Source organism: Papilio xuthus, unplaced genomic scaffold (assembly GCF_000836235.2).
Source record: "Papilio xuthus unplaced genomic scaffold, Pxut_1.1 DF826159.1, whole genome shotgun sequence".
NCBI classification, from domain to species: domain Eukaryota; kingdom Metazoa; phylum Arthropoda; class Insecta; order Lepidoptera; family Papilionidae; genus Papilio; species Papilio xuthus.
In genome coordinates, this window is record NW_013532490.1 from 1,463,519 (window position 1) to 1,488,791 (window position 25,273).

Below are 25,273 nucleotides of genomic sequence, written 5' to 3' on the forward strand. Positions count from 1 at the left end.
CACATTGACGGCCGTGCGTACATCACCCGCACGCGCCAGATACGGCACGACGCAGTTACAGGGTTACCATTCACACAGCCCAAAAATTCAAGAAGTATTAGTAAAAAAAATAAGCTCACGGATGAAGTCAACTAATCAACATTGGTCTACCATAGTTTATTAAGGCCTACTCACTCCTAAGCTAAGATTCCCTTCGGTAGTATATGAGCTTACCTATGACCCTTTAGTGAAGAATGTGTATCGATTAAAACCAAATTCTTTAAAACTAGTACAGAAGCTATAAAAAATAAAGGTCATTACATAACCTCCAAACAAAACCCATAGAAACAAGATTATCTACTACAGTAGAATCTAAATAGCACAAGAGAAACGTAAAAAAAACTTCGACTTAACAAGACATTCAAGATAAGACGTATTTGACGGATAGTCTTACCTATATTCTTATATACCCAGTATTTGGTTCTGAGGAAGAGTACTACACATACAAATACAGAATATTTTAACAATAGAATAATCTGCATGTAATACAACATTGTCTTGCCAACCCTACTCCTAACCCGGTTCTAACGTACATACGTAACGACTGCAAACAATGTGCTTATTCGGTATCGTCTGCAACGTCGCGGAATACTAATACAACAGACAATAAAACACAGACAAATGCATAGCCAACTTCATGCACATCACTTACCTTGGTTCTTTCCTGCATAATAAGATGGCTATATACCATACCATGACTATAACAAAATCTTTGTATCGTCGTCATCATCATTAGCTCACTATACGTCCCCACTGAGGGGCTCGGAGCGTACCCTAAGTTAAGGGTGATTAGGCCATAGTCAACCACGCTGGCCAAGTGCGGGTTCGATGACAATCTTTGTATAAAAAATGATAATTGTTGTCGCATTTAGAATAATGAAAACGATGACGTCATATGGAGTTTTGCTATCTTAAAGGTTACTAATAATGTAATCTTACTATCTACTAATATTATTAATGCGATAGTTTAGGTCCATCGATGGATGCATGAATGTTTGTTTCAAGGTATCCCTAGAACTTCTGAACGGATCTCGCTAAAATTTTACACAGATGTAGAACATACTCTGGAAGAACACATAGGCAATTAAGTTTTTTTTAAATTCCGTGCTGACGGAGTCACGGACGACAGCCAGTATGACTATATCCATGCGTGTACTACAAAAAAGAAACAGTGAACATAACAAAATGACTTATTTAATTAACTTTACAATGTAAATCTTTAATATATAACTATTGCAAAACTCAACAAACACACTGATATCTTTCATATAAGTTTGTCTCAAAACAAAGACAATATTTTGAGCTGTAAGGCATTAAGCGCTCAAATCCCGGGCGGAGCGTTGTTAAAACTAGCTTTTAGCACAAACGTCACGTCCCAGCGCTAAAGTATACAAGTATAAACAAAGGCTGATATTAAGATCCAGTAAACGCCGTCTTTATTGACATGTAAGAGTTAGTTTCCACTGGGGACTACTGGAACGGGAACTAAACCAGAAAACTGTAATAATTTGATTAGGCTCACTCGTTCTAGCTAGTCTAGATTTCATTAATATTATAAATGCGAATGTTTGGATGGATGGAAGGATGTTTGTTAGTAGGTATCATCAGAACAACTGCATAAATCTCGCTGAAATTTGCCATAGATGTAGAATATAGTCTGGAAGAACACATAGGCTACTAATAAAGTTTGCATATGCATTGCCTACCTTTAATCGACGGAGGAGAGGATGCACGGAAAGAAAATATTAAAAAAAAAATAAGTAGAACTGTTCGTTAATACTTTTATGTTACATTCCAGTACAGTAACATTTCATTGTAAATTACTTGTAACTTCAATCCGAGTAGGAGAAAGAAAATCTCTAAATCCCTACATTTTTACGTCACCCGTCCGATCTAATACTGGGATAAAGCCATCTCCGCTATCGGTAACCTTATAATTGTATTTTTACGACAATATCTCCGACCTTCCCCGCCTTTGTAACATTAACGCGACCGAGTTTGATGTTCTTAAGCCAAGATTATTATATAAAAGATGAGATTTTAAGATGCCATTATCATTTTTAAAAGAACATTGAACTAAAAGAAATTTAATTCAAGTTCAAATAAACGTTAAGGTTAACTTTATTTGCAAAGACGAGTGGAAACTAAATCGGTATTTATTACTTAGTTATGCTGTGTGCACATTTTTGCACGACTGTTAAGAAGGAGCTGGATATGTTTTTGTCTGTATAGTTTAAAGAAAACTTATTTAAAGCATTTTATACTAAAGTATGTGTTATAATTCCAACCTGAACATATCGTTTTAGACATTATTAGTTAGAATCCTTAGGCGCGAATGACGTGCTTACGTTACCAAGTCAAATGTCAGAATGATTACTGAGTCGGTAAAGCTAGTGTTGCGCCAGTACACCGACACAGCGTCGGATTTATTCCTAACACTTAGAAGAAATTCAATGATATGTGTGAACTCAACCAACGCGTACTGAGCCAGCGTGGTTGACTATTACCTAGACATTCCTAACTTAGGGCAGGCTACGAGCCCCTCAGTGGGGATGCATAGTGAGCTGGTGATGAGATGTGTGATAATCGTTCGTATTTGGTGATAAAAAAAATTAAACTGACATAGAAACTTGGTAACAAGTACTAATTTGTTTCAAAATATACAGCCAATGAGAAACAAAGTGTTACTATCGTCTAACGTAAACATAAATCCGATAGTAATAATAAAACGTAACAATCCAATAATCGATTACTTAAACTACACTACGAGACATTAAAATGTATTACATTGCGTGTTTACTTCGACATTAGCTATCAAATTTTACGATCAACGCAGACTTGGATAGCGAATTATTTATCGCGTCTGCCATCGACCAATTTGAAATCGATAATTAAATACTGGGCGCTTAGTCAATGCTGCAGCTTTACGTAACCACAGCTCAATGATGCGACGGATTCACAACTTTCTTATCTTTGAACTTTTAAGAGACTGGACTTGATAAGCGCATGCATCTGTCAAATAATAACGAACATACATTACTTCTTCACTCGTTTGCGTGCTTATTTTGTGCAAACAAGTGTATAAATGTTTGTGTCAGTATGGGTTCATAAAAGCTTTTTAATTTTACGTTACAGACAGTTTGATAGGGACATGTGTCATCTGTACATCCTCTGTCCCACCTCGAAAAGTGTCAAAATTTACTTGGTACATCGTCGACTATTGCCTAGTCCGTGTCTCTATAGTCAAAGTTTCTTATCGAGCAGCTTCACAATTTCCGTTCGTATTGCTGGAAATGATGGCGCAAAATTGAATTTGGAAAATATTGAAAGAAAGCGGTTCGAATTTTTTATTTTATTTTTAATTTAACAGCGAATGCACTGTTTTAAAAATGGAACATGCAACTGGCAGGTATAAAACAATAACAAAATTTTATCGCGGAAATATATTTTCTATCGACAGGTAAAAAAAAACATATTATCGTTTGTCGTCGTAATTAACAGTTCACATTTATTACACGTAGAACCAAAGTCTTTCTATTCTCAATGAAAATTCAATTATCAAACTAGAAGAGGCATTGACAATTCATTTCAAATCCACTTCCACGCTCGGAACGGATCTTGTAATTAAAACGCTATGTTGCATAACTTCACAATTCGGTATAAGGCTTTTGATCCACTAAATATCCCGCATATGTTTTTTATTAATTAAAAATTATTTTTACATCTCCACAAGTGGAAGTAAGACACTCATTATATTTCCAATAATCACGATAACACTTGTTTAGTTTATAAGAGCACCGTAAATAAACAAAAACTGTTATTTTCTCCTATTTGAAATTTTAAAAATTACCATTACAATAACTATTAACGGATATTAATAAAAAAACACAGCAACATTAATAACTATCTAACTTCTTACTAATATCTTACTATTATTATAATTGTGAATGTTTAGATGGATGGATGGATGGATGTTTTTTGAAGGTATCACCAAACGGCTGCATGGATCTTGCCAAAATTTAGCATAGATGTTAAACAAAGTCTGGAAGAACAACATAGGCTATTAATTAAGTTTTTTTTTAATACACGCAGATAGTGTCGCGAGCAACAGCTAGTACTAAAATAATTTACAACTACAGACAAACAAACAAGGTCTATGTTTACCCAATCGAAAAATGATAATGTCTGAACGTTGATCGAGCGACATAGAAACAGTTAATGTGGTCTGACATCGCTAGTGTGTCACAGACCTAAAGAAGGAATCACTTGCAGAGGGTTTAAGCCCCTGCAAGTGATTGAATACAAACTCGGTGCACACGCTAACGGTTTCATAATAGCGTCTAGTAAGTGAATGTCATCAATGTATTAAATGGAAGACGAGTTAAATATAATTTAATTTAAAAATCGTAACTAAATCAATACATCTACTTGATTGTGCAAAGCTAATATTACTAATATTATAAAAAAAATGCGAATGTTTGGATGGTTGTTTGTTTGAAGGTATCCCTAGAACGGTTGCATGGATCTCGCTGGAAATTGTTATCAATGTAGAATATAGTGTCTGAAAGAACACATAGGCTATCAATAAAGTTTTTTTTAATTCACGCAGACGGAGTTGCGGTCGACAGCTAGTATTATAATAAAACTTCTACGAGCAAGAGTCGGCCAATTTATTTTATAAGAAAAAAACATAATTAACTTCGCGAAAGCTCTCAACTAATTGCAGTATTCCTTACATAAGACATTCGCTGTCTTTTCTCCGAGTAAAGCTATTTTTAATTAATTAGTGTTTCAAATGAAGATGTTAAAAGTCAGAATAAGATATTAAACGGAAAAATTATGGAGAATAAAATTATAAACGTTGTTATCAATAAAAAAAATGAAAAAAACAATGAAATCTTGGGTATTAAAAATATACATACTTACTTTTTACTAAGAGAGAGTATTAACCATAATTAAAAGCAAATTAAATCCAAAAATAAAACAAAATATAATCGCAAAAATTGACCCAATCATCCTATTCATGAATTTTCACACTGCCACTACTGGACTTGGTGGTTGATGCAATATAGTGTTTCGCTTTTGAAAACGGTAAATATAGGAAATCAAAGATCAAATAAAACACTATATTGACCCCAAGAAAATGGCTACGCAAAAGGGGATGTAAGGGGAAAAATGTTCCACTAGTCAACAAAGACATGACAAAAACTGCAGCGCGGCGCCAGTCGACCACGGCAAAGGAAAAACATCAGGATGCATCCGGCCGACTTCCCTCCGTCTTTCATGTGTTCCGTTTGTCACAGCGTTTCCAGTTAAACTTTTATATAAAATTCTTTTTTGCGCATATAAACTGTGTTTTATAATTGTTCATTTATATATAAACTAGCTATAACCCGCGACTCGAATTAAAAAAAATCAATAATTGAGATAAAAACTACCCTACCTCCCAAGTTCGACCAGATTACAGACGCTTACAAAGTTTGATAACACTTGATACTACTTTCGAAGTTTATCGCGAACATACATCGTGACACGTTATTTTTATACATAAGGTAAGGTTTCAACTGTAGTTTAGCAGTACACAGAAGCTTAGAGACAAAATAGAAGAGTATCCGTTACTTATTCTATAAAATACTTGAAATTGCAATTAACAATTCAAGCAGTGTCAGCATCAGAGACGTAATTGGAAATGCTGGGGGTAATACGAAATTTAAGACAAAAGCCCGCCCCGTGACCCGGCACGCCTTCACAGTAGGGCTGCAACATCGCCGGGTTTGGATAATGCATTCAACTAAGTCAAATTGGTTTCTTTTTTCAGGCTCTAAGGAATTACATCTTTAAAGTCCACGTCTTAATTGACACGACTGTGGTTGTCATTTGTTTTTCCTGTCTACGTTTATAAACTTGACACCCCTACTTATGAGTTTCCCTGCATTGTCTTCGATTAAGTATTATTATAATTTAACTTAATGTATGTTTGTCTGTAGACTTACTAGGCAATTACTATTTATAATCAAACAGTAAACAAAGAATAGCATTAAAATTACGTGCTGAAGTGAATCTATATAGATATATTGTCCATCTTTGAGACATTTACGATCATTTTCGCATCTAAATGTCGTATTATTTACGACGTAAACGACGGAAACGAGAAATTTACATACTATAGAATCTTTAGATTATAAGAGCACAGTTTTTATACTTCAACAAAGACTAATAGATAATGCAAATATAGACTATATTCTCACAGTATAAGGTTTCAATTAGAATACAAGTACAATAGCCATGTCATCGTTTGGAAAAAGTTCTTTACAAGATAACAATAGCCGCACATTGCCCTAAGTCAACTAATCGTTGTAAGTAACGGCAGTGGGTACATGATAAAAACATGAAAGCCTGGATTCAATTAAGTCGGGCAACGTAAACAAACAGTAAGGGGGTGAGAGGATGGAGGTAAGGGGGGGAAGTGAGTTAGCAATCGAAACTGGCGGGTTTTAGCGGCGAAATAAATCATTAAAAGAGGAAGTCCTGACAGTGCCGCGACCAATCAATTTGAGCCTAGAATTAATAGCTTCTATTGACACATTCGTAAACGAACATTGATAAATAGGGTATCGTCAAAAATTGCGTATTTAATTCCTATTTTTCCTAACATAAAAGTATTGTTCACTTGAACAACAGAAAAAAAAACAATACAGGCTACATGCATTATGTCATGCAATCATCCTTAAGTATCCACTTCTAAAGATACACGTACATTGGCCGGAGCCGGACGCACCGTACGCACGAATTAAACGGATTTGCTTTGTCTTATACGATATTTGCGGCGCAGACGATGGACGCAGCGCTACAATACAAAGCAAACTAAAATCCGTTGCGGGCCGTGCTTGCGGTGCGTCCGGCACGGGCCAATGGACGAGTACATTAAAGGCGGATGTCCATCGTTGCCAATGTTCCCATCCATCGTATGTGGCAAACAACCTTCTCGTAAAACAATAATCAAATCAAATACGCGTATAATTATTTTGTTAGAAATTAAAACTCCACAATAAAAACAGTATCACCATTTTTGGTATAAATTTATCCAAGCAGCTTTGCCGTTGAGTCTTACAATCCTTTAAATCCGTTAACCGAGGCGACGTTACTACAGGCATTTTTCTTCGACATACTTCCGTGTAAGCCTCGCTTCACATTTGTGAACTTACAGTGTCATATTCAAGCTTTAAAAATTGCTAGATTTATGAGAAAATAATCTTACGTGAGACTTATGGCCTCCCGCAAAACGGACCGATGATCTGGTGAAGGTTGCGGAAGTATCCTGGTTGAGGGTAGCACAGGACCGATCATTGTGGCGAACTTTGGGGGAGGCCTATGTCAAGCAGTGGGCGTCTCATGGTTGAGAAGATGAAGAGACTTGTGATGTCCTTTGCAATTATACGTATTAAGGACAATGAAATTGGAACATTACAATCCATTGTGCGTACCCGTGGGTTTCTGAAACCACAATCCCCGTTTAAAACATATCATCGCCACTGTCATTATCTTTGACATGTTTAAGATAACAATATGTTTTAAACGAGGATTTTGGTTTCAGAAACACATAATAAAATTGTCAATTTTGTAACAAGGACCAATCCAGGCCACAAATGAATATTTATCTGGCATAAAATCTCTTGGTATCGAAAACCTAAGCTAAAGGAATTGCTAAGTTATGCAATCGATTCCAAACAAAAAAGCAAATGATTGCGCGAGGAAAAAGGAGAAAAGTATGAACAGCTTAATCTGGTCACGCGAGCCGGTGCAGCGTTTAACCACAAGATTAAAGGACACGTAATAGATTAAAATCAATCAATAGACACGCAGCTTTATATCACGGTGTTTTTATAGCATTTTGATTGGAAAAACGTTTTGAGTGTAGGTTGATTTTTAAATCTCTTGATACATAGTGTGATCAGTTAAAAAACTAAGCGGAATTGTTCATAAATTAATTTGATACACAATAATATTCATTATTTAAAGGATTATTTTTGTACATAGGCAACTACATAACATGACCATTATTGCGAAAATCTTACTTCTTACTTATATTATAAATGCGAATGTTTGGATTGATGGATGGAAATGTGTTAGAACTACATGGATCTCGCTGAAATTTGGCATATATATAGAACATAGACTGCAAGAATACATAGACTACTAATTGAGTTTTTTTTTAATTCCGCGCGGAAGGATTTACGGGCGACAGCTAGTAGTTTACAAATTAATTCGAAAGACATAATAATTTTCATTATTTAAAGGATTTTAGTACAAAGGAGTATATAATATGCACATTATTGCGAAAATATTTGAATAAAAAAAGCTGTTTTATTTTACATAGAAAACAATAAACAAAAGCTCCGCTCTTTATTCATTATAACAATGGCATCAGTAAAAGTAGTGATGTAAATTCCTTCAATATCATATTTCTAGTCCGTTCATTGCGAACAAACGGACACAGTGGCGACATTCAAGTGTAGATTAGAACAACGAAACAATTCACACGTACAGTAGGTTCATACTGACCTCACCCGGACTGAGACTGGGATGGGTCAACTGTAGGGTAACCATAAGGACTAAATATCATGGAATTGCTTAAGACCGTCTAGTTGAGTTGTTATCACATGTATTATAAATCTACAGATTGATGTTGTCACAAATGTGACCTATACGTTTGTTAGTTTAAATAGTAAACATTCTTACTTTGTATCGTTAACAAATTTCAATTAACCTCCAGGGGGCGTAACGCAAAAATTGCGAGAAAATATTCGTAACGTTATCGACAAAATTTGTCAAATTTGAATGAGATTTGTCGTTGTACTTTACACCCGGTAACTGAACAAATCTTATACAAAATTTTGTCGATAAACTTCCGAACATTTTCTTGCAAATTTTCGTGCTAGGCCTGCTTGATTGTTTTTAAAAAAGACAATGAATGTTAAGGATGTTAGCAAACTACAAAATCCTACATACGATACATATCTTTCGCGACAATGTTAAAATTATATAATGTACTTAGTTCTTATTTATATACAAAAAGTATTAGGTACAATCAACTAAGTATCGATACTCGATTTCAAGTAGACATGAAAAGTTTAAAGTTTAAACGTCGACACAATTCCAACTCTTAAAGGCTTAAGTAAAAAGCCTCTTACATATAAGTACTTAAACAAAGTAGTCTACTAGATTTGTTTGCGACTTTATTAAATCGTTGTGAAGTTTTTGAATACTTAATGCTATTTGGTCGCGTGCGAACTTAAGTTAGTTTTACTTTGATTTTAATTCTGACATTTTTTGCTAGATTCATTTTTACAAGATACCAAGTTTAAATAAAACTACATTATTCTAGCAAAGCCATATTTCATCAAAGATACTTTTAAAAAATATTGTTGTCTCAATTTTTTCAAAGGGTATGAGAGAGAAAAACCATAGTTAGGGTTCTCAAAACAGCTAATTCAGAGGTAACCCTTAGCGGTAATTTTCTAAATTATATATCCTACATAAGTGAGTATACTTCAAGCTACAACAGAGAACAGAGCATTATTATTACTGCTACATACAACGTCCTGCCTGTCCGCAGTCGTATGGTGACCCTATCCATTTGAAATGGAACACTATCTTTGCGGTCAGTTATTGTTTCACGCTACTCTGTACCTACAGTACGTTATCTTAACACTAAACAGGTATGTCTGTATGTATCAATACACTTTATAAAGTAGAAAAAAAACAATGAAATTGGCAATAGACTAACATATCGAAGGTAGTGTAAAATATTTTTTTAAACACACAATATCAGAGGAATGATTTGATTGTTTGTTTGCCTTGAATCCGAAACTACTGAAGAGATTTGAAAAATTCTTTCACTGTAGAATGCTATACTATTCCCGAGTGACATAGATTTTACTTCTTTTTAGTTTTTTTTATTCCGCGCGGACAAGTCTCGGACAACTGCTATTTGTAAATAAAAATAAAAAGCCTTCAATCTACCTTAATGGAAGAAAAATTAATATTTACACTTTACGTAGTATTCACGTCACACGATGCACCTACAATAAAATTATTTGAATATATTTACTACTAGCTGTCGCGACTCCGTCTATTTTCTACATCTATACAAAATTTCATCAAGATCCGTGGAGCCGTTCTGCAGATATTTTTTAACAAACATCTATCCATCCATCCACACATTCGCATTTATAATATTAGTAAGTAATATTACGACCTTCTTATGCTTATTTATATAGTTATATCAACATCATCATGGCGACGAAAAACACTTGTGAAGTTCCGCGTATGAACAAATAGGTCAATTAATTACGCTTACGCTCCAGTAAACCTACAGACGAATATCTGTTATATTGTAACAATATTTCTTTACTATCTATTACGGGTTCTCTTTGGGCCGATTGGCCTACTAATCAATTGTCCCAACGGGATTTTTCTCCCATTGGGCTGATTAACTTCATAGAATCAAAAAACAAATCCCATTGATCCGATCGATTCTATGTCTCTAATCGGCCCGTAGGAAAACAAATCTCATTGGGCCGACTTATCGGGTAACATATAAAGGTATACAATTAATAAAATTACAGTGTCTGTATGTAAAATATAAAAAAATGACATGACATACATGATGTACTTGCATTATAACGAAAATTCCATTTTTAAAATTTTTCTCTGTATGTCCGTAAAACCGCGTTTGTGCCGAGTATTCTCCGAAACGACTGGGCCGATTTTGACGTTATTAGCTATAGCTATAGTTATAGCTTATGTATCCAGAAATATTAAAGGCTACTTTTCTTACTTTTGCGCTAACGAAATCGCAGGTAATCACTATTATTATGTAATACTACTTCTCAGTCTTATTCTATCAAATAATTCAAGCTAATATTAGAAACGAATTGAAGTATAGCGATAATGCACGTATGTGAGATAAGTACGTATTATCAAAGGCGTATCGTAACATATTAATATTCCGATCACGTCGTCACAAAGAATGTAACGGCCATAAGAAACTATGGCATCGATAAAAAATCGGTACTTAACATTAAATACAGCACTCACATTTGCTTAATAGTAACTTATGGTTAACCTTAGTGAAGATTTCTCAAACTAAACCAACATTTGAGTTATGTCTGTTCAATGCCTTCTATCTAATACTATCAGGCACAGACCGTATACTCTGAATTCGCTCGCTCATCGCACTTTTATGAGACTTTCCAGCTAGATGCTGAAAACAATTGACAATCATCATATGTATTTAGCAATCCCTGACAGATGGTCAAAGCACCTTTATTGATGTCAGTTCTCGTGATATGGCTAGCAAGAAAAACATTACCATCATCAGAATGGCTTAAGGATCTCGTTGAAATTTGGCATGGATGTCAGATAATAGTGTTGAAGAAGGATACTATTTAAGTATTTTTAATTCCGCCCGTTCGGAATCGCAGACGACAGCTTAGATGATAAAGTCAACAAAAGCCTATCAGCTTTCAGAAGGTAAAATATATTTGATTGTAGACTTCGACGTGTGTGACGGTGCGTCGTGGAAGAACGATTCCAGGTCAAAGACGGTATCAAACTACATATTGCATATTCATTGCGACTCGCATCGCCTTTGAGTTCTGTGACAGGTGCATAACGTAACAACGTGTTTGTGTACCGATTTAAATTGTCTTTTAGTACAACAAACTTACATTGTAATTGGTACAATTGTTTGCTATTCTTATGTGCTTATAAAAAGAATAAAACTAGATACAGGTAGAATTTCTTGTCTCTCAATATGTACAGTCAGGATAGATAAATATTTATACATTTACAAAGCTTCAGCAACTTCGCCCTTATACTTCCAACTATGAATGCTTGCCAGCGAAGACGGAAGGTGTATCCAAGTTTCTAAAGTTTTATAAATGTTTACATGTTTATGCAGCTGACATTCACTGACAAATAATTCTTTATTAATAGACGAGCAAAATTGAATCGAAATCGGTTATTGACTTCGAGAGTACTCAAGATTATATGAAGAAACCTTCATCTTGGTATCCAGTAGTCTATGTATTTCAACTAAAGAAGACAAAGATATTTAGGTAATTTATTCGCCTTTTGATATTCTTTTAAAAATCAAAATACGAATAGGATTTTAAAATTCAATTTCTGCCTCAATCCGTTAACCGGAGCAAATTTTAAAAGTTAAAAAGGCCAACTCAATATGTGTACTGGTGCTTTTATAAATAATTCAGGTTAGTCACAAACTTTGATATGAAAGCGGCACCGCACACCATTCACTACATTATACAACGAATTCTGAATGCAACGCAAAGTTATACAAAAACTTCACAGTGTGACTACCACGAAAAATGTATTGTTAAAAACTACAGGATATCGCGGAAAATATACCTAAAAAAATATCGAAATTTTTTTAAATTATTAGTTAAAATACTTTAGTGATAATGGCGTGCTTTCATTACAAAGTCAAGTGTCAGAATAATTACTAAGGGAACATAAACGTCGACATTTTATTAAGACTAGTGTTGCGCCAACGTATTACTCTGATTTAAGTATACCTAAGAAGGTTTGACAACCTATCAAATCTTATGTTTATTATAATTAAACATTTGTTTTTCTGATATGATATGACATATTCGTATATTCCATTCATGACGTGGAAAATCCTATTTTCTTAATAAGTTGAGATTAAGCTACCATACGCACAAGCGTTTGTTTAACGCGCGGCAAAAAAAGCGTTCAAATAGGAAGTGATTTTAAATCGTTCATCGCTCGAGCCGCCAATACAGAGTTTAAACGCGACGTTAAAAAAGCGCCCGTATGAATTCGTTCACTAGAACGAATTCATTTATTACGAAACTTTTACGTACATATTAATGTACGTAAAAGTACGCGCTATGTACCAATATTACTTTCAATAAATACGTGGTCGACACTATATAACTTCGTTTATCTGACTTCAGATATATATATATATATCTCATAACATACAGTAAGTATAAACTTTTCCACTAACTAACACAGTTCAAACTCAAAGCGTTTTAAAGCTTCCCAGTTGAATGCATCTTCAACTTTAAACGTGACTTTAACTTCACTGAGCTTCGAGCCTTCTTTAAGTATAAACACAACTAAGAGCATTTTTCTACAACTTTTTTCAAATATATAAGTCTGTGATGTGGTGAATGTATTGTGCTGGAAGTTCAAATCTTACATTTTACTATTATAATAAATTGTCTTTTCTACATTAAAAAGGCGATCAAGCAAGCGGGTCACATATCACATCTTGTTACACAACATTACAGGACAGAGGACGAGATAAATTCTCTTCTGCGTCAAATTCATCTCCCCTTCTTTATTTTCTACGAGTCGAGTGGGTCATTTGTTTAACAAATGCTGCTGCGGACTCTACCACTGTATATTACGATACACATTTTATATTTAAGGTTTAAACAGAAAGAAAATTGACAAGGACACGTAAATCAAAATAAATCGTAAAACAGAACATACTTTTTCACGTAATAAACGAATATCCCTTAGGACACATTCATAGTAATGACATAAAATTGATTACAAACGTACAAATAACGTTATTAAAGCATTCACTGAACAAATTCCGTTGTAATCCCATAGTGTATCGTATCACCGACCAATAAAGATGGCGGTCGGTAAACACCACGCGACGCAATTCCGAAACGTTTTTATTTCGGAATAACAAAGCCACGCAATTTCCGGTTACGGCTGCTGTGGATGAAAAAAAAAACTATTTTGAATATTCCAATGGTTTCGGTCACCAGCTATCCTAGGACTTTTTATTTATATAAAAATGCTGTAACTAAAATTATAGTCTCAGTAATATTATAAATGCGAAAGTTTGGATGAATGGATGTTTGTTATAAGGTATGTCTGGAACGGCTCAACGGATCTTGATTAAATTTGGCCCAGATGTAGAACATAGTCCGAAAGAACACATAACCTACTTATTATTATTTTTTTAATTCCGTGCGGATGGAGTCGCGGGCTAGCTAGTTCTTAATACATATCAGTTATCGAGCGATTATTAACTTCGTCAGTTTATAAACTAACTGATCACATCTGCCAACAAACAATAATGTCATACATAACAATACTGTCTGCAAACGAACATACATATGGTATGTCTATATAAACATAGTACCACAACAAACGACTCTTTAATATGAAGAGTAACCACCTAAAACTAGTTATTTCCAGTTCCTGGAAATGTTCCTATTAAACAAAACAATTTAACGAGAGTCGGAACGCTGCGTTATACAATGTCTAAAATAACTATGTCCTAACAAAGTTTTAATTAACGAAAACTAATTAAAGCATATCACCTCAATGCTTAATTATCATGTTTCTTGCTATAACAATAAAAGAATATAGAATTTATTACTATTGAAAATATAAAATATTCCTTATAAGAGAAAAAACTAAGATTACGAAAATAATAGTCATATTGTTGTTACGTGTTTCCACCAATCTAGTTTGATCATTGTCATTTCTACGCTTCGAAACAACTCTGATGACTACTATCTTACTAATATTATAAATGCGAATGTTTAGATGTATGGATATTTTAAGGCCCAACGGATTTCGATACAGAACATAGTCTGGAAGAACACATAGGCTACTTATTAATTTTTTTCAATTCCTTGCGAATAGTCGCAGGCGACAGCTAATTGATTCATAAAACATAAATGTCAATCTACACCTTGACCTTTGAACATTGTGGAATTCAATATTATTAATAATTAAAAAAAACTTATTCTTATTACTGGCGCCACCAAGACATACAGGATGTATTTTTATATTTTTACAAACTTTTAGATATTGAGTTTGTAGAACAAATATTAATAATCTAATTATTAATACCTCCGCAAGATCTAAACGTACATGCTTATCGTTTGACATACTTCATTGAACAACAACATGATTCAATTCGTCTGCTTACAATTTTAATTAGAGCCAACATTGGCCAAGGTCAAAATCTTCTAGCAAAGGTAATGCCAATATTGGATCAAACAATTTACTATCAACGTCAAACTTAGTTAGCTTGTCTGTTTGACGTTCCTGATGATATTAGAGGTTAATATGCAACTTAATTAGTTCATGCCCATAGTGAGATACCAAAGCATTGTAATAACGTAAATACTTTTTTTAAATTTTAAATCTAGAATATTCTAGAAATCAGTTAACATTCCACTACCGAAACACCCTATATTCAAACATGTTGTCTCGGTTTCTACTAAAGGAATGAAAGTGATAGCAATATACAAGTGTAACACTGGAAACCTACCATTTAGTTTATCTAAATATACACAATATGCAGACCACAACGACTCGAATACCAGACGACATTACATTTACTTACAAATATCCTCGTAAATGTGAATTTCCTGACGATGTTTTCTTACATAACCAAACCCTCGGAGAAATACGCGAAAAGCCAACACAGTTATACGTGCCGCAAATCGAATCTGTGCTTTGGAATATGTTATTTTATAAAAAGAAACATGTTTAACATTTGCTATAACCCCTTTTTATAAAGTTATGTATTCTAGGAAGAAATCTGATTAACCAAATTTGTAGATTCCAATAAAAAATAGTATTATTTGAAACAAATATTCCACCATTTTCACTTATAAAAACTAAAAAGTAACAAACGTTAGGGATAATAATGTCGGTAGACAGAAGTAACAAATTGTCTACCTCTGTTCCTCCTGCTAAGGCCCTATTTTTATCATTTCCAACTTAGGTCACACACGCGTATCTATAAATCAACAATTGATAATATAGCATTGTTTTGCAATTTTGCATAAACGCAAAATTGTATTATACCTCAATCGATTGAAGATAACAGTTTCAAAATTGAGTTGCAAAATTCCACCCAAACTAACATAAGTTAAATAAAATCTTATAAAAACATCAATGTGGGTACACAATACAGCGTTCGACCAATCACTAATCGAGTGTGTATACTGCGTTATGTCCACATCAGAGTAAATTACACACTTGACAAAACAAAAGCTTCCGAATGCTCGAGTTGTCCCTAACGCTAATGGCACTAGGAATTTCTAGCGCCGAATTCGACGAGATCTTTGCCATTGTTCGGCTTAGAATCGAGAGGGACAATGTATTGTCGTTTGAGAATACTTCGCACAATAATATTGAGGGACTTTTGAATAATTTAATACTTTAGATACCAAATAATAGTAAAAAAATGTCTAGACATACAAATAGAACAAAGTACTGGCTACTAAAAACTTTATCAACGATATTACAATATTAAAAACTAACTGGGTACACTTCCAACCTTCAAATGTCAGACAGATTGATACAAATCTAAGTATTTACAGTATCAAATTGTAAATTACATAACTAAGACTGACCACAGTTGGCTACATATATATCAGTATTAAATAACAAGATAAAATTAAAAAAAAACGTTTTTGCAAATATACATACGTTCATTCAACCACAACGCAACTGCGGAGCCCTGAGGTTAGGGTTGACACCTCTTTGGGTTTGATTAGAATTATTTAAATTTACATATGATAGAAATTTCTCCACGTACGTAGTCAAGGGTTGATAAATAATGGTCTTTTTGTCGAATATCGGGTCTTCGTCGCAGCCCTACATGTAGTGTTTGTCCGTCGGAATAGTATTAATATATGTACAAGATAACATGCTGTGTAACTAAGGTTTACAATACGAAGTAGATTAGTGGACATTCGCCACAATATGCTAAAACTATTAGGGACTGAGATGTTTGTTTAAAGATGGCCGCCGGTTTAGTTGATTCAAAGATACATACATATTAGACTGCGGTGACATATCTGTTACTAATCTTACGAATATTATAAATGCTAATTTTTAGATGGATGGATGGATGTTACTTAGAGGGTATGATGAAGGTATCTCCAGAACGGCTGCTTGTTTCTCGCTGAAATTTAGCATAGTCGTAGAACATATTCTGGAAGAACACATAGGCTACTAATATTTTTTTTTTATTTCAAAGCGTGCGACAGCTATTTGACATATACTGACATAGAGAAAGATATAATAAATTTCATAGCAGTAGAGGTAATTTTCGTATACTTATCGTTTTACTTGGTCTTTCAACCTGGCTAATGTTTTTAAATAAATCTTGTAAACACAACTCACGTCCTGTAACTCAGAGGGATCTGAGACGCTGTTCTGACAGAACTCTCTCGCCTCCTCTACTAAATACAAGCAAAGTAAATTCCGTCGTATTAATTTCATTTCGATTGTGTATTATTTATCATATTAAGTATGAAGTTACAATAACCGACTTGTTCGCCTTGAAGAAAATTACCATTAAAATAAATCGTTTTTGTTGTAAGAAGGAATTATCGCTGGCAGTGTTTCGGTAAACATAATACGATTACTTTAAGAACCTAATATTTAGTTTAACAACTAGGCTTTATGCTAATACTTAATTTAAATAGTCTTACGACACTTAAAGAAGTTTAATCTTTAATATAAACTAGCGGACGCCCGCAACTTCGTCCAAACGGAATTACATAAAAAACTTAGTAGTCTTCCAAACTATAGTCTAGATGTACGACAAATTCCATCGAGACCCGTTCAGCCGTTCTGGAGATACTTTCAAACAAATATCCATCCATCTATCTATACATTCACATTTATAATATTAGTAAGATAGGCCACTAAGTACCATTTATAACACAGAACTTTCGAGTATTTCAAATTTAAAAAAAGTTCTCTCGTCCATGTCAACTCTGCAAGATTCTTTATATCAAAATAGAAACAAAATAAAGAGGGCGCTCGCGTAGACAGCTGATGGAGGACTGGTTAAGCCTTTTATGAAATTTTATAAAAAAGCTTCTTGGCGGATTAAGGTGGATACTTGAGTAAAGTCAAGATGAAAGATATAATGAACTTTGATTTATTTGTTTGTTTTTATAAATAAAATACAACTCTATAAAGTATAAAGGGCCCTCAATTTATTTATAAAATGTTGATTGTAGAATTTCTATCATCCAAAACTTTCTAGACCAATAACCAAACGGATTTTTTTTATGTCGTAAGGTGGCAAACGAGCGAGCGGCCACCTGAAATCGCTGAAAAAGCGAAGTGACCGTTGCCCATAGACATACGCAATTGCATATGCGTTGCCTAAATTTAATCGACGGCGGAGAGGATGCACAGAAAGAAAACATTTTCATGCATCCTCTCATCCGGAAAGTCCACTTCCACTTCCTATCCTTTCCTTATAAGAAAAAGGGTGGGAAGGGAAGAGGACTAACTTAGGCTTCCGGGACGCACACTCATCAGACGAAACGCGGAATTGCTTCCACTTGACGCCTGTCTTCTGTGTGGTCGTGGTATTTCACCGGGCGAGCCGGGCCAAATACCACTGTTAAACGGTAGCCGGATTATTATTATTTTTAAACAGAATAGAGGTAATAGAAATAGTTTTTAACATACAGTATTTTGCGTTATAAAAGCACAAATTATAAACACAATAAGTCATGTTATTATCGAGTACTAAACGATAAAGTTCCAAACTTTAAATCTCTCCTGAGTTTTGGCACGTCGCCAACACACTGATCTCAGGGGACTGCCTGTACTAAGCTTTGCAATGTTACGTCTAAAACATTTTACGTACGTTAAGTTGAAGCCAGACAGAAAAAGATTGCAACAACATTCTAGAATCAGTAATCGTCTTGTTTTAGCATGGTGACAAGAAAAGAGTTAAAAAAAGATTCATTATTATTATAATACTAGCTGTCGCTCGCGACTCCCTCTGCGCGGTATTAAAAAAATACTTTAAAAGTAGCCTATGTGTTACTGCATTGTGTAGTACTGTATGCTAAATTTCATCAAGATCCTTTGAGCTGTTCTGGAGATACCTACACACAAACATCCATCCATCTAAACGTTCACATTTATAATATTAATAAGATAGTAAGAAGTAAGATGTTGAGCGATCAGGCGTTGCAATTCAATAAACACACTTAAAACTCTTTCGTAATTTATAACGAATACTAAAATACCATTCTCAACAACTTTCCTAATAATTAGTAAACATACTATTAATAGTATCGCATTTATCAGGCAAAGTAGCACTAGCCTTACTATAATCTAAGTATAACACAAAAGGACACTGGTACACTTCGGAACAGAAACGACTACGTTCACCGGTTGTGTCCATTCAAACTGTCAGTCGACAATTGTCCCAACTTATGACAACCGCCTGTGCCCGACTGTACCGCGATTGTTGTTTATGAATTAACAATAGACTGTCGATCATTTGAAAAGTTTGCGGCAACACAAAACTATCATTATTGACATTAAAAGCCATAGAACCCATCATTTGATTCGACACATTAGAAACAAGAATAATCTGTCCACTAATTGCCTATTTTAAGCAAAGGTTTCTTACACGTTAGCTGCCATGTCGGACTATATGTCCGACAAGCTAATGTTTCCATCAGGCCGTGTCGGACTATGTGTCCGACAAGCCATACAAACAGTTAAACAAAGATAAATCAGTTTATTAAGTTAGTAATAAACTTAGTAATAGCTAGAGAAAAATAAAATTATATTACATATACAAGATTGTATAATTAATGTTAAATTGAAAATGTAACGAGGCCAATTAGCGACATAACCTCTCAGCAGTTCGCACATAGTAATTAAACATTCTTTAGACAAGGAACTTTGACGTTGTGACCTATGTTTAACCTAGTGTTCCGTTTTACATATCTATACTAACTAATCAACCCAGCTACGCTCGAATTCAATATCAATATTATATTTTTAAAAGTGGTAGAATCCGCTTTAACATCTTCGCACGAATTGGCCCGGCTAGCCCGGTGAAATACCACGACCACACAGAAGACGTAAAGTGGATGCAATTCCGCGTTTCGTCTGATGAGTGTGCGTCCCGGAGGCTTAATTTAGTCCTTTTTCCCTTCCCACCCTTTTTGTTATTAGGTAAGGATGGGAAGTGGACGTGGACTTTGCGGATAAGAGGATGCATAGAAAGGGAAGATATTTTCTTTCTGTGCATCCTCTCCTCCGTCGATTAAAGGTAGGCAACGCATATGCAATTGCGTATGTCTATGTGCAACGGCCACTTCGCTATTTCAGCGATTTCAGGTGGCCGCTCGCTCGTTTGCCACCTTTTGATATTTAAAAAAAATTGAGCAAACGCAACCCAAAATGTATCACAGATTTTTCAGTAACAGACAATTTGTAAACTGATAAAGCACACTCAGACAATCTTTCTCTAGTAGTAAAGTTTTAAAAAAATAAAGCAAGCGTCTACCACAAAAGCTAATTGTGGCGGACAAGGCGTCTAAAAATACGTTGCGGTTAAAATAGGCCACCTATTTTTACAAGTGTATCCATGTTTGTGAATAACATTGCAATTTTGCCGACCACCTACGTGGCTAACAATCTAAATTAGACGCACACTTGAAAACATTCTAAAACGAACTTACGTATTATAATTTGCACTTATAGCGTTCAAATATTTGAAGTATTTCAACCGAAATACTCGAATAAAATACCTAGAATTTATCCAAAGGAAGCAACAAATTCCATCGTAAACGTGACATTTTTGTGTCATACAAAAAGACTTTTAAGACAAATTATATAAAATGTACACTATTTTACGAGTAAAGATCTCAAACCAAAAAAAAATTAAAACTTACCGATACAGCGTTCCCGAGTGTAATTTCTTCACGCCGTCCATTGCTGCTTTTGTGCCTTTATCATGTCTATACTTCCCACTCGATTGCCTAATTTCCCGTTAATGTATTAAGAAATAATAACATCATGCGACACTTTCGATAATACTGCGATTGACCTGCAACAAAACAAAACAACGTTAATTGATCGTGATTAAAATGACGTCACATTAATCAATTTTAACTGCGGCTGGCTTCTATTTTGTACAGACGAAAAGGTTTAAGATTTATTTTTAGTACAGTCAGGGCCGTTCGCGGTATTCCACTTACAGAATAATTGCCTTGTTCTTAGGTAACAGTGGCATAATTTTAAAAGCGATTAATCTGTATTACTGATCAACCTTTCTTTCATATACACACAAATAAAACGTCCTATTGGTTATTGTTTCCGTCTCATCGTCTTTATGCTTTCGAACGACTGTCGCTTTTAAGATGGAATACCGCTATATTCTCTGATTGTACATTATTTATGTTTATTACGATTCAATCAATCCACCATGGTTTCTACTGCCGGGACAAAAAAAAACACATTTTTCATACCTCGCATTCTAATTGAAAAAAAACATCAAAAACATGTTTTTGATGTGTTTACAGTGGAAACTTATCGTTCGACATTGCTTGACTTAAACACAAAAACAAATAACGCTGAATTGTTTATTTTCGATTTCGCAACATATTTATAATCTGTGTCGATTAAAAATGATTTATAGAAAATCAGTCTTATCACTTTAGCAATAAAGTCGATAAATTATGAAATCAATGTAAAAAAAACTAACTAGTGTTTGTTAAAATTAGCAATATAATGAGTAATGAAGTATATTTTACTCTTTTTAAATATAACTCACGTTCATATAAATCTTAATTTATCTAACAAATAAATCACATAAACAATAGTACGTTTGAAAAATGTTAACTTTACCCATTACTAGCAGTTACCCGCGACTTCTCCCGTACGTTATCAAAGAAATCTAGCAATAAATATCTTATGTTATCCATGGATAGTACAGCTTCGCAATAGTGAAAGAATTTTCCAAATCGGTTGATTAGTTCCAAAGGCTATTAAAAACAAACACAAAATTTAAGTATTGTCTTGTCGTTTAAAATTCAAACAAAATCTAAACATCTCATCATTAGTAGAAACACAAATAAAACTGTCCACCCTATTTACGACGCTTACCCTTACACGTGGCAACTAAAGGGTTTAAAGTGCAAAGGGTTACGTTGTACATACATATGAATAATTTGTCGGTACTAACAACCTTCACACTTGACAATAGTGTTGATAACAAGGACAAAAGGAAAAAAAAACAAAAACACAATATGCCATTTCACTATGCATCTCAAATAAAAATATCCAATGACTTCAGACTTTTAAAAATAGCTAGAAAAGTATTTTGATTCCAAGGATAACTTCAGAAATTATAAATAAATTATAATTAAAAAAACTAGCTGTTGCCCGCGATTCCGTCTGTGCGGGATTAAAAAACAGATAGTAGCCAATTATCAGACCTACTTAATATGCATATAAAAATTCATAAAAATCTATCAAACCTTTTCAGAGGTGTATGTTAACTAATATTGTGACACGAGAATTTTATATTTTCGTCCCGGAGGCCTAATTTAGTCCTCTTTCCCTTGCCACCCTTTTTCTTATAAGGAAAGGATAGGAAGTGGAAGTGGACTTTCCGGATGAGAGGATGCATGGAAAGGGAAGATATTTTCTTTTATGCATCCTTTCCTTCATCGATTAAAGGTAGGCAACGCATATGCTATTGCGTATATCTATGGGCAACGGTCACTTCGCAATTTTTGCTTATGATATAAAAAAAACTTTTTTACTGACTCTTCTAACTAGAGCTATTATTATCGATCGATTTATTAAAAATATTATTTTCTTCGTATCGAGGAATATCTTACAAGAGATCTACTAAGGGAAAGATAAAAGATATAAATATTTTAGTAAATCCATTAAGATTTCCTTGTCTCGATAATAATGGACATAAAACACAGGGAAGCCTTTAAAACGGTAAGAAAGGAAGGATTACTGGAAATTCCGTACTCGATATTTGATAACATTATAAAAGGAGTACAAAGGAAAATAATCTACTACCGCGAATTCTAACTATCCATACATATACAGTGCAACCTCAATATAACGTACCTCGATATAACGACTTCCTCGATTTAACAAATTTTTCGTAATCCCCTTGAATTGTCCATAAGAGTCAATATAAAATATACCTCTACATTGCGAAAATTTTTTGCGAACAACCTCTTTATAACGAATTTTCAACCATCGAGAAAAAGTATAAATACCTCTATTTAACGAATTTTGCCAACCCAAAACCTCTATATAAAGTTGCAGTGTCACTAATGTATGACTTTTAATCTCATAATATGTGATTCATGTTGCGACATGTTCCGACACGCTTTTGTTTGTAAATCAATCTTCGACACGCTTTTGTTCGTAAATCAATCATTGTTGTTTGATGGAAAGTAATGTTAACACTTATTCTCGTCACAATTGTCAAAGATTTAAGTTAAAATGGCTCAGAAACCTACAAAAAAATTTTGTTACTTGCCTAATTGTTTTTAAATAGAAAACACATACAGTAATTTGATAAAAAAGAGTTATCATTTATTAGTAGAAGTTGTTCGCTATAACAAGATGCTTACGTAATGTTGAGGTGAATAAAACTATTTTTTTACCTCTTTATAACGAATTTTAGACCATCCTAACCTTAACATAACGAACCTCAGTTTAACGAATTACTCGATATAACGAATATTTACTTGTTCCCCTCCGATTCGTTATATTGAGGTTGCACTGTACTTTTATTATACAAGTATTACGACAATGGAAACTCATAATTAGACATAATCAATAGTAATAAACAGACATATAAATAATTGAAAAAAACATAATTAGTAGCCTATGTGTTCCTCCAGACTATGTTCTATATCTATGCCAAATTTCACCAAGATCCATTTAGTCGTTCTAGACCTTGAAACATCATACATACATCCATCCACCTAAAAATTAGCATCTACATAAATAAAAGAAAATCGTGTTAGTTACACTATTTATAACTCAAGAACGGCTTTACCGATATGGCGGAAAATTGGTGAGGAGGTAGCTTAGAGCCAGGAGAAGGACAAGGATGCTATTTATTATTATTTTTTATTTCGAATTTATGCTTAGAAGAGCTGGTTTTTATTAAACTTATCTATATATTAATTTTTTTATATATCCACGCGAAAGGAGTCGCGTGCGACAACTAGTTTGTAATATAAGTAAGATCCCCTCTCATTTCGCCGGTGGATCGCTTGTTTTTTTTTTTATTTAAACGTAAAGTATCACATTAGCACAAATACGTTTATAACCCAGTTAAAACGTATGGAAACGAGACACCATTGATACGGAATTGAGCGACACGTGCCTTCATTTTTAGGACACTAGAAAGTCGAGTGAAAAGGTCACACATGCTGACTGTGAGGTTTTCGATGCAACTGCATTACGATTATGGTCATTATTGTATTAAGCATTAGGAATAAATTAGCTTGCATAACGCAAAAAAAGTTGAAACTTGAATTTTCTCTGTGATAGTTAAGTTAGCTTCTGTTTGTCATCGAAAATGCTATCAGATATAGTTATTATAAAAAAAAAACTTTTTTGAACTTATTTCTTTTAAAAAAAATATATTCGCTTTTATGTTCAATATAAGTATGATATAAAGATGACTTAGCAAAATTTTATCACTTTCACAAAAACTTTTAATTCCTCATAAAATTTATGAAAAAACTACATTGAAAGAGAATAAACTTTCTCATAAGAATTTCCTTATTCCTATTTTGTGATTTCAAAAGTATCGTATATCGTATAACACATGTCAATTGATACTTAAGTATGTAAATATCGATTACTTTATTTTTAAAAAGAATATACCGTAAAAAAACGTATATACTACTATATAGTTTGCTTTAAAATAAAACGTATATGAATATTGTGTTTATATATATATATATATATATATATATATATATATATATATATATATATATATATATATATATATATATATATATATATATATATAAAAGAAAGTCGTGTTAGTTACACTATTTATAACTCAAGAACGGGTTTACCGATATGGCTGAAAATTGATGAGGAGAGCCAGGAGACGGACATAGGATACTATTTATTAACTCTTTTTCGATTTTTTCTTATTAAACTTACTATTATAAATGCGAATGTTTTGATGGATATGATGTGGGTGGATATATCTAGAACGCCTGAACGGATCTCGATTACATTTGGCATACGTATATAACATAGGCTGAAAGAACACATAGGCTACACTAATTAAGTTATTTTATATATACACGCGGACGGGGTCGCGGGCGACAGCTAGTAATGTATTAATGCTTTT

The 25,273-nt window shown here is 33.8% G+C and overlaps 1 protein-coding gene across 4 annotated transcripts in view; it reads right to left on the reverse strand.

Annotated features, from left to right (window-relative positions):
* p120ctn (adherens junction protein p120) overlaps window positions 1-25,273 on the reverse strand; it is a 57,797-nt gene that overhangs the window by 26,273 nt on the left and 6,251 nt on the right. For all 4 annotated transcript variants that reach the window (XM_013319292.1, XM_013319294.1, XM_013319293.1 and 1 more), the window contains exon 2: window positions 20,808-20,962. In XM_013319292.1, coding sequence (XP_013174746.1) covers window positions 20,808-20,848 — 41 coding nt within the window. In that variant the 5' untranslated portion in view covers window positions 20,849-20,962. The remainder of the gene's footprint in view (window positions 1-20,807; window positions 20,963-25,273) is intronic.